The sequence below is a fragment of the Artemia franciscana genome, chromosome 2 (genome assembly GCF_032884065.1).
Source record: "Artemia franciscana chromosome 2, ASM3288406v1, whole genome shotgun sequence".
NCBI lineage: Eukaryota > Metazoa > Arthropoda > Branchiopoda > Anostraca > Artemiidae > Artemia > Artemia franciscana.
In genome coordinates this window covers 41,935,343-41,950,736 of record NC_088864.1, presented here as the reverse complement: position 1 = coordinate 41,950,736, position 15,394 = coordinate 41,935,343, and the positions used below count along the sequence as shown (strand labels likewise).

Genomic DNA, 15,394 nt, shown 5'->3' with positions numbered 1-15,394 from the left:
TTACTTTCGATTAATTAATTCGCTAAAAGTAACCTCATTGTCTTTAAAATAATGACCTGGTAGCCTACTGTAAGATACTGGAAAATAACATTAGTCCTTTTTTGATTAGAATTATGTTTTCCTGAAAGTTTTTGCTGCTAAAATTCACTGCCACCGAAAATTTGTCATAGTCATCAATTACGAGCTACTAGAAATAATAACCTAGAAGGCAATTAATTATTATACCGTCGAAAATGATTAAACATTTTTGACTTTTGTTAAGGTCCCAATTTCATATTTATACAATCTTCATTTTAGAAAAACCAACGACTTCAATTGAAAGCACCGGGATGTTTGTGGTACACAACGATAAGCACACCATTACATGCTCAGCTGAAGGTTTTCCATTGGCAATCATCGAGTGGAAATTCAGAAATTGTTCACTGCCAAATAGCTGTGAAGAAGAATTCAAGCCCGTGAGAACCTAGTTTTGTATCGTATGTAGTTATATGTGTGCTGAATCTTCAGATCACCCCAGAATCTTACCACATTGCTCTGCATTTCCTAACTGCTATTAAACAAAAAAACTAGTTTTTTTAAAATAAAAGTAAGGAGCGACATTAAAACTTAAAACGAACAGAAATTACTCCGTATATGAAAGGGGATGCTTCCTCATCAACGCCCCGCTCTTTACGCTAAAGTTTGACTCTTTCTCTCAACTCTTCTTTTTAAAACAGTAAACAACTTTAGCGTAAAGAGCGGGGCGTTGATGAGGAAGCAGCCCCTTTCATATACAGAGTAATTTCTGTTCGTTTTAAGTTTTAATGTCGCTCTTTACTTTTATTTAAAAAAACTTTTTTTTTGTTTAATTTCTGGACGTTTTTGAATTAATGCATGTTTTGATCTTCGCTCTCCGCACATAAATAATTAAAACGAAATTTGCATATTAAGTGGCCTATATTGCATATTAAATGCATATTAAATTTAATATGCATATTAAATTGCATATTAAGGAGAGGCCTAGTTGCCCCCATTGTGTCCCAATTCCTTAAGAATGACCCCTGAATCACAAAGGCCGTAGAATAAATAATTGGAATTGCTAAAAATACTTTAGCATAAAGAGCGAGGTATTATGAGGAGGTAAACCCCTCATATGCGTAATAATTTATGCTCGTTTTAAGCTTTAATGCTGCTCCTCACTTTCAGTAGAAAAAACTTTTCATATTTATTTTTTCATTGTTTTTTTTAAATAATGCTAGAAAATCCTGCGCCCCCTCCATTGAAAGTCTCTTCCCCTATGAGAAGTTCCTCCATGGAAAGATCCTCCCACGTACCCCCCCCCTCAACTCTCCCCAAACCAAAAAATCCCCCTGAAAACGTCTGTACACTTCCCAGTAACCATTACTATATGTAAACACAGGTCAAAGTTTGTAACTTGCAGCCCCTCCAACGGGGACCGCGGGGAAGTAAATCGTCTCCAAAGACATAGTTATTAGGTTTTCCGACTATGGTGAATAAAATGGCTATCTCATAATTTTGATCCGGTGACTTTGGGGAAAAATGAGCGTGGGAGGGGGCCTAGGTGCCCTCCAATTTTTTGGTCAATTAAAAAGGGCAATAGAACTTTTAATTTCTGTTAGAATGAGCCCTTTCGCGACATTCTAGGACCACTGAGTCGATACGATCACCCCTGGGCAAAAAAACAACAAAAAAACAAATAAACACGCATCCGTGATTTGTTTTCTGGCAAAAAATGCGAAATTCCACATTTTCTAGATAGAAGCTTGAAACTTCTACAATAAGGTTCTCTGATACGCTGAATCTGATGGTGTGATTTTCGTTAAGATCGTATGACTTTTAGGGGGTGCTTCCCCCTATTTTCTAAAATGAGGCAAATTTTCTCAGGCTCGTAACTTTCGATGGGTAAGACTAATCTTGATGAAGCTTATATATTTAAAATCAGCATTAAAATGCGATTTTTTTGATGTAACTATTGGTAGCAAAATTTTATTTTTTAGAGTTTCGGTTACTATTGAGCCGGGTCGCTCCTTACTACAGTTCGTCACCACGAACTGTTTGACAAACTGAGAGGCTTAGGCCAAAAAGGCCTTGCATTACATTGAAGGGAAAATAAAGAAAAAATAACTTATACTTATATACACAGAGAAAGAATTAACATCTTACCATTATTGCTTTGGATTTCTTAATTGTATGATTCAACCAGCCTTGGCTTATTTATAATATATTGCTAGTCTTGGCGTAAGAGGGTTTTTTCTTTATGTAATTTCATGACTACTTTATATAGGGTGTACATTATATAGCTTATTGTAGGGTTTTGATAAGGGCTATAGCTACTCTTCAGGAAGTGTAACGATATATCTCTTTGGTAAATTCAGCTTAGACCTCCCTCCAAATAGTTCGGAGTAGGTGACTAATCATAAAATAGGACACTAGTCTTTGGGTAAAACTTTTCGTCATTCTTGTTGGTTAACTCTGTAAATACCTACCCTCCCCCTAATCACTCTACCAAAAATGTCCAAATTTTCCGTGGTTTGCCTAATATTTGCCTATGTCTTATGTATAATTGGCTGGTTTTTGGATGGTTGCGACGAGCGTAAACTGGGAAAGTGGGCTTCTACCCCGTTCAGCCCCTTGATGTGCCTGAGATCATGAAGCATCTATAGAAAAAGAAATTGCCACAGAATATGTGTTTGCTTAGAGGCTCTTTCCCAGTTAAATCTAACACTTTACTACCCTAACACTTTTTTTGGGAAGGGGGGCATATAAAAAAGAACATAGGACGGGGGAAGAGGTAATCAAAGTATAATTTGATAATTTGAATAAGAAATGCCTTGAAATTTAAGGAAATTTGTTGTGTTCATTATTACAACTTTGTTTTCCACACCCTTTTCCCTTCCCGCTACATTTGTTTCGAAGCAGTTTCAAAGTGTTTTGACGTGTTATTTATGTACTTGTTTCAGTTGGAGGTGTCTAATCCTAACCAGTTGCGGAATTCAAGGACGCTTATTTCGACCAGAAATGCTGCTTGTGATCTTGTACGGGTCAGGTCAACTCTCCAGTTAGTTGGCATACAGTCGGGTGAATACCTATGCCTTGCTAGTAATGAGTTTGGTAAAAGTGAAGCTCAAACGAGGTTTTATGTTGTTCGTGAGTATTTTTGTCATCTTCCTTCTTTTTTTAAGAGCCTAATACCTTTAGGTGTTTAATCCTCAGTCTTTTACTGAAAGAATTCTCGAAAAAAAAAAACCAACTCAAGTTGTCCTGTAACGAACTTATTGAATTCATTTTATGTCTTATTTAGGATGTATTTCTCTATATATTCGGTTTATGCCTTAATCATGTTCTCTTCCTCGCTCTGTTTAATTCATTAATCATGTTCCTTCCTAGTTATTGGCTTGGAGTGAACAGGGAAAATAATTTTTTCCCCATGATCCCTCGCATAGAACAAAATGGTCATGGTAACTTGTAGGACTTGAAGGACGTGGCACTTGCTCATCATATCGCAAGTTAACAGTTACAGCGTACTTTTTGAGGACAGAAACCAAAAGGAGAGTAACATGGCACCCCTTCAATATCCCAAGTATCCCCTAGTCCCCCGTTAGAACGGATCGAAAGTTCAAGGTAGTGGTTTTACTCCAGGATAGTTGAAAGGTTCATAAAATGTGCCCAGGAAGAGGGTCTTGGAGGTTCTTCGCCATTTCACAATCTCTACACATAAAAATAAGTTTGATATTTTTAGCACCGTTACCGAGCGATTAAAAAAAACAGAAACACTACAAAAATAGTATTATTGCTTCCCAAAAACCAAACCAAAAACTTTTTAAGCCCTCACTCTGCTGCTTTTAAACAGTGCTATGGTCAGTTTTTCGCCATCAGGTGGTGCCATCTTTTTTTAGGACGGGCCTATTTTGCAACAGGCGTTAGTAATTAAAATTTTTAATATGCTAACACAGTTTCTTAATTTTGCCAAAAACTCTGTCGAAATATGACATGAATTTCAATTGGTTTATTATACTAATAAACATGAGTAAACTACTTATGTGGCTAATTTCAAAAGATCTGGTTTTGAAAAGAAAATCCCAGCTGTTGTCCTCTTCAGGCTTTCTTGACTAATGACCATCCCGATTTTGACTCAGCAAAGAAGGGGATTCTTTATTCTTTATAAGCGGGACGCATCTTTTTTCAGAGGTTGAGTAGGTCAGAAATGAAAGCTGCAATAAAAATTTCCTTTGAAAGACTTGAATGTATATGCTGTTGAAGTAAAGATAAAGTAGGAAGCAAATGAATCAAATTTTTGACACAGAAATTGCTAAACAAACGAAAATAAGAGTTCTCAGTAAAAAAAAAAAAAAAAAAAAATGCTGAAAAGAAACGATTGAATAAATATAGAAAGTTCCAGAGATTTGTGGGGGGGGGGGGGGGGCTTTTCAATATTATCTGATTTTACTTGATGGTATGTTGATATAAGTAATCTGAAAAGGAGTTTGAATTTATCTTTATGGGAAGAGATAAATCATCTTTTTTTTTCTGTTATGTTCTTCACTAAGCCCATATTATACTTTTATGTTTCTATAGTTGTAGTTTTTTACAGCCTCAAATGAGCCGGTAGATTTGTCTGCAAGAACGACCGAATTATATGAAGGAGAAAATCTGTCTTTACGATGTGCGATCAGTCTATTTAACTTTACAAGAGAAATTAAGTGGTACTACCAAGCTACCTCCACTGATCCAATTTCTGATTTGGTTGAAGGTCAAACTGGTCAGTAATATTTTTCTTGTTTTTTCTCATCAACTTATGTAGGGGATTCCAATTTAGAACTTCAAAATCGTAAAGTGAAAATTAGATTTGAGATTGTTCTATCGCTTTTTGAAAAACCTGACCGAATTTGTGCACATTTGTCTTTTTAGATAGTGAATAAATTGTAGTCTTGGAATCGAAACCATACTAAAACTTTTAAGTTCTTATTACTTGAGAATAATGCTATGCCAGCTATCAATTTCTCCAAGGTTAAAATTATTCAAAAGAACAATTATCTCTTTTATTGGTACAAAAAAAAAAAAAACACATAAAACTCTACACGGAAGCCCCTTACTCTAATCATAATAGCTAGGTAAGAAAAAAATTCTATGAAAGGACGTTAATCTAAAATACTAAAAACACTGGAGTTATTTAACAAAAATTGATGTTACCTTAAGAGAATAATGCAAGTGAAACTAACGTCAGTTCTTTGGTACCCGGGTCAGGCCTCTTTGGGCCTAAAGTCTGGGTAGCAACTTCTTAGTTTCGGTATCCTTGACATTTAAAGATATCTAAAATCAGGGAGGATCGATAAAGTAATGTAGCTTATATGATAGTACCTCTCTGTGTACAGGGCACCAGTATACCGGCTAAGAAACATAGAAGTCCATAGTATATGTTGAAGGAAATCGTGATAAACTTTTCCTTGTGTGCTACCTGCACACTCCCCCCCTTCCCCCAAAAGCTAAAAATTTAAAATCATGATATTCAAACATTTTTGTGCTAGAAATTATCGAAGGCTACCCTACCTTATCAAACAGTTCGTGGTAACGAACTGTAAGTAAGGAGCGATGTGGCTCAACAGTAACCGGAACTATTTTCCTTAAAGTCACCCTATTAAAATTTTGTGATAGCCATTTTGTTCACTATAGTTGAAAGCTGCCCCTATCATGACCCCTCATACCCCCTGCGAAAGGTCTGAGTCATAAAATTATGCGTAGCGTTTGCTATTGGGAGGTATGCAGGCATTTTTTTAGGGGGGATTTTATGATGGGTGGATCTCCCAAAGGGGGAATTTTCTATGGGGAGAGAAATTTCCAGGGAGTGGATTTTCGTGAGGAACTTTTAGGCTGGGGAATTCACCAGAATTTATATACGAAATTCTTTTTGTTTATCTTACTTTCTCTTTGCGGAGTCGATTTTGCATACGGAGGTGTTGAGGGGAATTGTCTGGGGAAAATTTTTGATGGGTTGAATTCTCAAGAGGATCTTTTCATAAGAGGGGGATTTTCCACGGGAGCAACTTTCTACTAGGGGGGGGGGGGGCTATTTGCGTAAAAAATTTTCCACACAGGGAGGATTTCCGACATGATTTAAAAAACAATCAGAAATGAAAGTCTTTTTCAAATAAAAGTGTGCTAGGAAACATTTTTCAGTCGGAATCGTCCATGAGAAATTTTCCTGGGGGAACTTTTGGTGAGAATAGAATTGTCGAGGGGATTTTCCTGGTGGGGGGGATTTTACGATCGGCATTAATTTCGCCTCTAATCTTAAACTTCTTAATGCACTTTGGAATTACTTGCACTGTATTTGTAGAGCCAAAAAGTCAATTTTGAAGATTCGATCATCCAAATGAAAGATAATCCTTTTATAGGTGACAAAGGATGGGAAGAATCAAAACATAAATATTGGTTATTGTTATTATCATTATTTAGCATTATTAATGGTTAAAGTTCCTCTACTTTTTAAGGTTTAATTTTTCTGGTCTGATCCATATTACTATGGGTTTGGGCTTAGATAGTTCGCGAAATACTAAAAATAACATGTTTACATGTTCTTCCATTAATAGGAAGATAACAATTAATTTCTATTATAATATATTCTTAGGCAATTCTAAACTTAGCTTTAAAATCAATTAAAAAATTATTGAAATATTTTCTCTAAATAATTTAAACCATGTGTGTTGTGGTTTTTCAAAACGCAGCTCATAATCCTATTTTTGCATTGTACAAGTATATTTATCAATTTGTGAGCTTTGGATATTTCAGATTTAATTTTTTTTAGTTTGAAGACTAATTGTTTCCAAAAAATGTTGCCACTTATTGTGTTCTAAAGTGGTATTATCCTGTCGGATTAATATTTTTCTTTGTCATGTCTAGTCGATTTGATCTTGCATCAAAAAATTACAGCCCCTTTGACTTTTTTGGAAATATCATTTCGGTTTGTGTTATTAGTTGGTTAATAGTTGGTGGTTTTGTTTGGCATTGACTGATTTTTAGGTATTCTCAAACCTTGAAAAGATATATAAACCTTGATTGTATTGATATAATTGAAATTTAGTATCGGAACGTAATTATACACGCAAACGCAACACAAGTGTTGAAAGAACGAACTGGCATAAAAATTCGGAAGTCGATTTTATAAAGTAGCAACTATTTATTATTTTTTTTATGTATTTTAGGGGTGTTAATATTCAAAGGAGAAGATGCTTATGGCTATTATCAAACATTAGAGAAGCCAGGAATAAGGTTATCTGACAGTGGTCAATACATATGCGAGGCTAATTCATTGAGAGGAGAACTTATTAAGCAGTCTGTGAAAATCTCCATAATGGGTAAGAACTTTAACGCTCATGAATGGGCTTTGGGTTTAGCGTTTTAGGTAGTTAAAGTGATGAAACCCATATATGCTTTTATTATTTCTGATGATACCAGTTAGAAAAGAGGTAATTTATTTCCTTTAAATTTGTTTCTGTTGTTTTACTCGAAGTTCAATTACATTTTCATTAAATAAAATATTATTCCTTGATGCTAGCTAATCATTTAAGTGTACGTATTCATTCAAGTACGTACTTTATTAACATTAAAGAAAGATAACAATATGGTTAGAAAGTTGAAGAAAGAAAAGCTGAAGAAGAAAGCTGTTCTTTCATTTTTAGATTCTTTTTCCACTGTTAAATTTGTCACTCTTTTTATATGTTCTTATTTTTATTTTCTGCTACGCGTCATTTGTTTTTGTCGGATCTTGACTAACACATTCTAATAAAAATTTTTATTTAGATATGAAGTAAAATTACGAGAAAAATATAAATTCTAATCTTATATCCCATGCATATATTCGAACTTTCACAGGGTTATTGGTAGAACACATTAGCATGTAGGGGAAAGGGGTTCCCATAAGACCCTGGCCTTTCTGCACATACGTTTTTTTTTTTCATAATTGCATAACAACTGGAAGTTCTAGGCCTTAATGCACACCGGATGTGCTGCCAACTAAATTGATTCCTTAATGCCTGTCGGCATTTACTTTGAAGAATTCGAAGGGTGTTTCTTGTGCAAACGGTAGTACAGACTTACGAAGTTTAGACCAAGTATGTAAGCGAAAACCTGTAGATCTTTTCCATGGATACGGGAGTTTTGCTTGTTGTTCAAAGTATTTCATCAGGGTGAGTATTTTTTTTGGATTCGGGGGGGGGGAGGGAGAGTGCCTTCTTTAATGCTGGGGTTGCATAAATAATATTTTGATTTGTATTTCCAACAGAGGAAAGAGGGATAAGTTATATCATAGATTCACCATCACAAGAATAAATGTTTCAAGTTATATTTATTTTTAGATCAAAGCTCGCCTCTTTTTACGTCTCATAATATGGGAAAGAAAATTGAAGTAGAAAAGGGAAAGCCACTGGTTCTCCAATGTAACTTCACTGGTAGACCACCTCCATCCGTCACATGGCTAAAAGATAGAAGAGAAATCGAAAGGTCAGAAGAATATTTGCTTAGTCACGATGGGAATTCAGCCACCCTAAAGGTTCCATTCATAAGGCAGAGTGGAGCTGGTATATATTCTTGCAGCTTAGAAAGTATAGCAGGATCTGCCTCTATAGAATCTGAAGTTGTCGTTATTGGTAAGTCATTTTCATGTCCACAGCTTAAGCTTTTCTAGATTCTCTGTAATATTCTTCTCGTGTAATTTAAAATCATCTGTGTAGTAGAAGAAAGACTAGTGTTTTTTAGTGGAGTGATGGTGACCACTAGACGCTTATTTTATTTTCTGCAATGTCAAATTTATTCTCATTGAATATTGTATACTGTTCAATCGAACTGCGCATCAGGGGATTTCTACTTGCGATTCATCCAAATGAATCAACCTTGTGAAAAAATATAATAAACTATGTCCGAAGGTGTTGTTTATTGCCTTGATGCACAAAAGTAGAAACTCCCGTTTTTACTTTTTTTCACTTAGATTTTGTAGAATTGGAACACAATCGTGAGACGTATATTTAAAGGGAAATGGTTACTAAATGTCGCTTGATATTGTGGTAATTGTGTTCATACGCGTTTTATGGAAATAAATTTACGAAAAGGGAAAAACAGGAAACCGTACAAAAAGGACAAACAACAAAAGTATATTACTAAACATTAAGACTTCTTCAAAATTCATGGCCGGGCAGGATCAACAATTCTATGCGTAAAGAATGCTGAAATTTTCGATTGATTTTCAATTTTTTTTGCGCCAATACAATATATAAAACATATCTGAGCTTGATCGGCACAAGTTTTGTAACCTTATTGCTGTGTTTTAAGAATTGCACTCAGTTCCAACAGATTTTTTTTTTTGAAAAAAGGATAATCACTTGCGTTACATTTATGAAGAGGGAAAAAAGAGGAAATTATGCCCTGTTTTGGTATTCTATTTAAAAAAAAAAAAAAACAGCAACTAAATTCCCTCCTCCTATATTTTGAGAAATACATTTTGCCTCTTGCCGTAATGTTCGTGTATTGACGACTATGCTAAAAAGCTCTTCTTACCAAAAGCTTGCAATGCTCAAAATTCCTGATGGTTACAAAAACAGTTTTTCTGAAGTAATGAGGATGAATAGAGATGGTTTCATATAGGAAAATGTTGGTTAAAGACAATTTTACAGCAATGATTTTCATGAAATGTATCTATAGATCAGACTTGAATCAGAAGATCTCTCTGGAAGCACTATATTAGGAATGTTCAGAACAACGCGACATTGTGGGCGCCTTGTTAGCAACAATGAAAAAAAATTGATGAAAAATTTATTCTTGCTGTATTGTTTTATCTGGCATGGTTTTACCATACTAAAATGTTCTCATCGCAGAATATAAATCAAAGTTGACAAAAATAAATATATATGTTTTGACAACACCGGGTCAAACCGATATATTGCCCTTTTTTTGCAATGAAAAAAAAAATTTGCAACAATGAAAAAAAAATTGATGAAAAATTTATTCTTGCTGTATTGTTTTATCTGGCATGGTTTTACCATACTAAAATGTTCTCATCGCAGAATATAAATCAAAGTTGACAAAAATAAATATATATGTTTTGACAACACCGGGTCAAACCGATATATTGCCCTTTTTTTGCAATGCTAATCGTTAACCCACATAGCCACAATGCTGTTCCTTACTTTCAGTTGAAAAATCAAAACTATAAAATTAATTTAAGTTTTACCGTCTTGCAATCCCACCCGGAAATCCCCCCCTCCTCGTATAAAATTCTTTTCAGATAGTTTCCTCCTCACGGAAAGCTTTCCTTGTGAAAAATTTAATTAGAAAAAAGTTATATGTGAAAAATTTAAATATAATTTAAATAGAAAGTGTAACAATTTTCCTTCCCCTGTTTTATTTAAATTATGCCCGTTTCTCTCTCTCTTATATTCTGTAAATGAAAAAAACAGTGTGGTCCAATAAATTATTTATGATTTTATACCTGCACCATATAATTGACTAATTGTCCCGTAAAGCATAATTGAAAAGAAATTTTGGAACCTATTCAATTTGAGTTAATCGAAACAAATAAATAGCAACTAAACTAAAATAGTTCCCCATACACCTAGCTACACACACATATCTATTAAAAAAATTGATGAGCCATAAGCAAAGGATAAAAATAAAAACAAAAAGAACAATATAATAAAAAGCTAATACTGAATTTTGTTGTTTTTCCCTAAGAGCGATAAGCGTTGTTTTTAAATTTTTATGATTTTCCCAGTTACTGTCTCTCGTAATTAGTGAACATCGGTAAATGAGCCTAAACCCTTAAACAATTAATATTTACTAGTTATTGCAAAGAAAAATATTTCCAAAGGTTTCTGACCACAGTAATATAGTTATACCGTAGCTTGTACACATAAATTTATACCTGAAACAGGCTAATACATATGTTATTAATTAGTTTATTCAAATATACAATAAAGTCATGTGTGTATACATCTATAAGCATGTAAGCATATCTATATATTTACAAATTAGTACGTTTATGGTTGCGTATATGATTGCGGTCCCCTGCCACCTCGCAGGTGTGTCCTCAATAAAATGGCGCTGAAGAATTTGGATAAAAAACAAATAAATGTTGGGAAAAAAGTTGAAAAAACGAAAAAAACGAAAAAGATTGGGAAAAACAAGTAATATTAAGCCTAAAGAGTATTATGTATATGGAATCAGCATAAACACTCAACATTCTTATTTGTATCGTTATAAAAATTCTGCATTTTAGAGCTTCGATTACTAACGGACTGAGTCGCTCTTTACCTACAGCTCGTTACCACGAACTGTTTGATGTGGGGTCGGATGTAATCTTTTGGAATTTTGTGTATTTGGTTGCTCTGGCCGAATTGGCCTCAAAAGTCGTCAGTTGGTGTTGATTGATAGAGCGATATATAGTACGTATATTAGAACATATTTATATTGCGTATCATCTTTCACGTATAAATAAAATCATACATTATATAATGCGTACAAATTATATTGATCTAGGAATCTAGATTTTTCATTTGTATCCTTGTTTTTTTTTTTCATTATTCGTATGATTTTCTTTTTTATTATATAAAATTGGGTATTCCAAAATTTTACTTTTGTTTTCCAGATCCACCATTGAGTGCATGGATTCCAATTGTAGGTGTCATTCTTGCCATAACTGTTATTATACTTTTGGCTCTGCTTTTGGTGAAAATGAAAAAAGAAAGGGTAATATTTTTCTCCTTTTTTATTGGAAAGCATCATCATAACTAAGAGAGTAGTATTTATTTATCTTTATCTTCTCCACTTGGACCATGCTCGAAAAAGCTCACTGAAGGTAGGCTCGTTTTGATGTATATATATATATATATATATATATATATATATATATATATATATATATATATATATATATATAATTGGAAACCAAAAGTGTAAACGCTGAAGCTATAAGTTATAAGCAAAAAATAGCTATAAATGAAAACTATAAGCTATAGCTGAAGTTTTTGCTCAATGGCTCTTTAAAAAAATTCCCTCTATAATATATACTGGGGTCCAGGGGCGTTTATATATTTTATGTGGAATGAAATTACACGAGTGAAAATATGTTAGTAAAACATGTTCATAAGCGTTGAATAAAAATTTAAGTTTGTTCGTTAAGTTTTCAATGGTTTATGCTTTATACGTTGAAATTGTTTATAACTTGAAATCGTGCCCATGTTTGCTGCTTTGACGTAACAATGAATGTTGTCAGTTTTAATATGCTGATGACAATGGAGAGAAAATGTTTGCCCCAAAACTTAATAACTTTGTTTTTTTGTTTTTTTTTTGAGTTGCCAAAAGTTTTAGAGAAATACATAATACATAAATGCAGCATCAAGTAGCATCTTACGGTGATAAGAACCGAAATACCCTATGTGAGCTTTTTAAATTTTTCTTGACTCAATCTGTTTAGTTAACCTTAGTTTTATTTTTTAATATTATTTATTTATTTCCATCAAAATCGAGTAGTATAATAAAGTACATAAATTAAATTGGAAAAATACAATAAAAAAGAAAGAAAAAAATGAACGAAGCTGTGATTTACAATAGACCTCAAAACATTACTGTCTAAAATACATGAAATAAAAATAAAAATAATTGATACCTCCTAACGTTCTTTAAATTCTGGAGAAAAGCAGAAAGATTATGTATAGAGAGAATTTAGACTTACGGTAAAAGTTGTCTGTCTTTGTTAACTCAAACGACTCTTTAATCTTAAATGTTGAAACTAATTTAGTCTTACTTTGAAAATTTGGTAATTCCAGTAAAAATATTCATCTTATGATATTGGCATATATTCTATAATTAAGTTTTATGCGTGAATTTTTGGTGTTAATTTCCACTGCATCTAATCTTATCCATTTTATGCAAGATAGGTCATAATAACAAGAATAGCACTTTACTCAGCGTATTTGTTGTCAGCATTTCATGTTTTAGTGTATGTTTTCCTTAAATGCTTTGTTGTTTAAACTCCTTCTTCTATATGACTGCTTGTTTCATGCAGATATAATGATTATAGTAGAAGCCAGCATTTCTCGCTGTCATTGCTATTTTGTTTATTTACTGAATGTTACTTATGGCGTTTTATTTTCTCCTCGCGCTTTTATGCTGTTCTGAGAAAATTGTTACGTTTTCTCTTTTTTACTTAACCTCTTTTTGAACTACTATTTGAAAAAGACTTTTGATTTTAAAATGTATCGTTTCTAGAGTTCGAATGAAAAAACATGGTAATTTTCTTATGTGGTTCTGTTTACTATTATTTACTGAATCCAAATTTTGATGTTTAACTATTCTGTTATTTTCTTGCTCTTCTTCTTCTTAACAAAAGAAGGTATCTTTGGCGTTTTGTAATCTGGGAAATACGAGCTCATACAAATTATTTTTTATTAATTCAATAACTTCTTATAACCGCGATTTTACTGCACTTTTCTTTTAACAAATCCTCCCCTAGAAACTCAGTGAAGAAATTTGAAACAAAGAAACTCATCTCATAAACATTGTTATAGTGTATTGCATTTATTGCATCAGGAATTAGTTCTTCGTCTTTATCTTCTTCTCATTTCTTTTTTTATTATTCTTAGCAAAGGAAGGCGTTTTTGGCACTTCATAATCTGGAAAAATTCGAAGAAGGAAACCCTGAGATTATCAACCCTGAACAGACTTTAGATGAACAAGCAGAATTGCTGCCGTACAATAAAAAGTCTTGGGAATTCCCAAAGGAAAGACTTAAATTAGGTATGAATGCATACGATATGTACGTTGAGGTTTTTAGTCATCTCCATCAAGTTATGTTGGTAACTTCAATAAAAGCACTAATACTCAGCTCTGAAAACAATTCTGTGAAGTTTTACGAAGTGTACCTGAAGCAATTATTTCCCAGTATACGCTATACAGTCCGAGTCATTAGGTTCGATCAGTGCGAATAGGTCCTCACAAGAGAGTATACGTACCGGTTTTTTTTATGCCTGTTGCCTAACGGGCTCTGCTACTACTTTTTGTAACTTAAATAATGTTTTTCAATTAATACTTAGAGAAACACAGCTATAAAGTTTTAGTAAGCTGCTATTATTGGTGGGTTGGAGGACTTAGTGAAGTGATGGTGCTTAGCGATGAGGCATGCTTCATTTTTTGGTATTGGAGATTACAGTAAAGTCTTATAGACCTACTTTAAAAAAAAGTTCAATAATAGTAGCTCAAGGTAGCTCAATAGTTTATAAAAAAAAGCTGAATAAAAATAATGCCTTTTTCTCGGGGCTCTACTCGCCTGAGATTGGAACTGTAGAACTTTAAATAGTGAAGGTTAGGAAGATTCGATTGATTAAAGCAAGGAAGTACTTTAGCTATCATCTTTTTTTAGATAGAGCATGGCAAGCTACGTTATCCCCGCCTCCCCTCTTATAAGCTGCTTTGTCGATAGAATACAAAATATAAAAAGTCCCATATCAGTCAGGCATTAATTGGACGTATTTTTATTGCCTTGGTATTGCACCTAACTACTGGTTATAAACCAACGCACTAAGTCTGTTTAACCTTGTAATGATTATAGTCTCTAATGAACCGTCCAGTAGGATCTCATACATTTGAGTGTTGGAATAAATCATTCTTGTTTTTTTAGTTTGATTCCATTCCACGATAGCTTCCAAATGTTAACACAGAGATCGAGGAACGGTTCTTAGAGATTTTGTCTCAAACATCAGAGCAAGAAGAACAATAGGGAATTCTTTTCGCAAGCCAGTGAAAATCCAATTAGAATGAATATTTTGGCCCTATGTCCAAGGGCCGTCCTCAGCAAAACATAAATATGTAGAAGAAGAAAAACTTACAGCAAGATAAGACCAATATAACTAAAAGGGATTTTTTTTTCATTTCCAAAACTACTGGTTATAAACCAATGCAAGTTGGGAGTTTTTAACCTTGGAATAATTATAGTCTCTAATGAATCGTCCAGTAGGATCTTCATTTGAGGGTTGGGACAAATTATTTTTGTTTTTTAGTTTGATTCCATTCCACTCCAGCTTCGAAATGTTAACACAAAGATCGAGCAACGGAGATTTTGTCTCAGGTTAAAAACCCTACATCAAGGGTTATTTTCAGGCGTACATTCTCTCGTATTTTAGACTCTGAAGTTTAATGCAATCTAATGATAAAATAAATTTTTTCATATACAGATAGACATCAAACGGGTAATGGATATGAATCAAAGAACAGACTAATCTGATACGCAAAGAAATAAGCGTATCTATTATAAGCGAAATAAGACCGGGTAGATTTTTAAAGAGTGAATATTTATCGGAAAGTTTCATCCTGTGATCAGCTCCTTAATGAAATGCCCTTGCAGTTGAACGAG

General features: G+C 33.6%; 1 protein-coding gene across 10 annotated transcripts in view; it reads left to right on the top strand.

Annotated features, from left to right (window-relative positions):
- The window catches only part of LOC136041867 (vascular endothelial growth factor receptor 1-like), a 100,727-nt gene that overhangs the window by 52,443 nt on the left and 32,890 nt on the right, over positions 1-15,394 (top strand). For all 10 annotated transcript variants that reach the window (XM_065726683.1, XM_065726662.1, XM_065726696.1 and 7 more), the window contains 7 exons: positions 298-455; positions 2,961-3,147; positions 4,592-4,759; positions 7,200-7,352; positions 8,352-8,642; positions 11,633-11,733; positions 13,629-13,782. In XM_065726683.1, the coding sequence (XP_065582755.1) occupies positions 298-455; positions 2,961-3,147; positions 4,592-4,759; positions 7,200-7,352; positions 8,352-8,642; positions 11,633-11,733; positions 13,629-13,782 (1,212 nt within the window). The remainder of the gene's footprint in view (positions 1-297; positions 456-2,960; positions 3,148-4,591; positions 4,760-7,199; positions 7,353-8,351; positions 8,643-11,632; positions 11,734-13,628; positions 13,783-15,394) is intronic.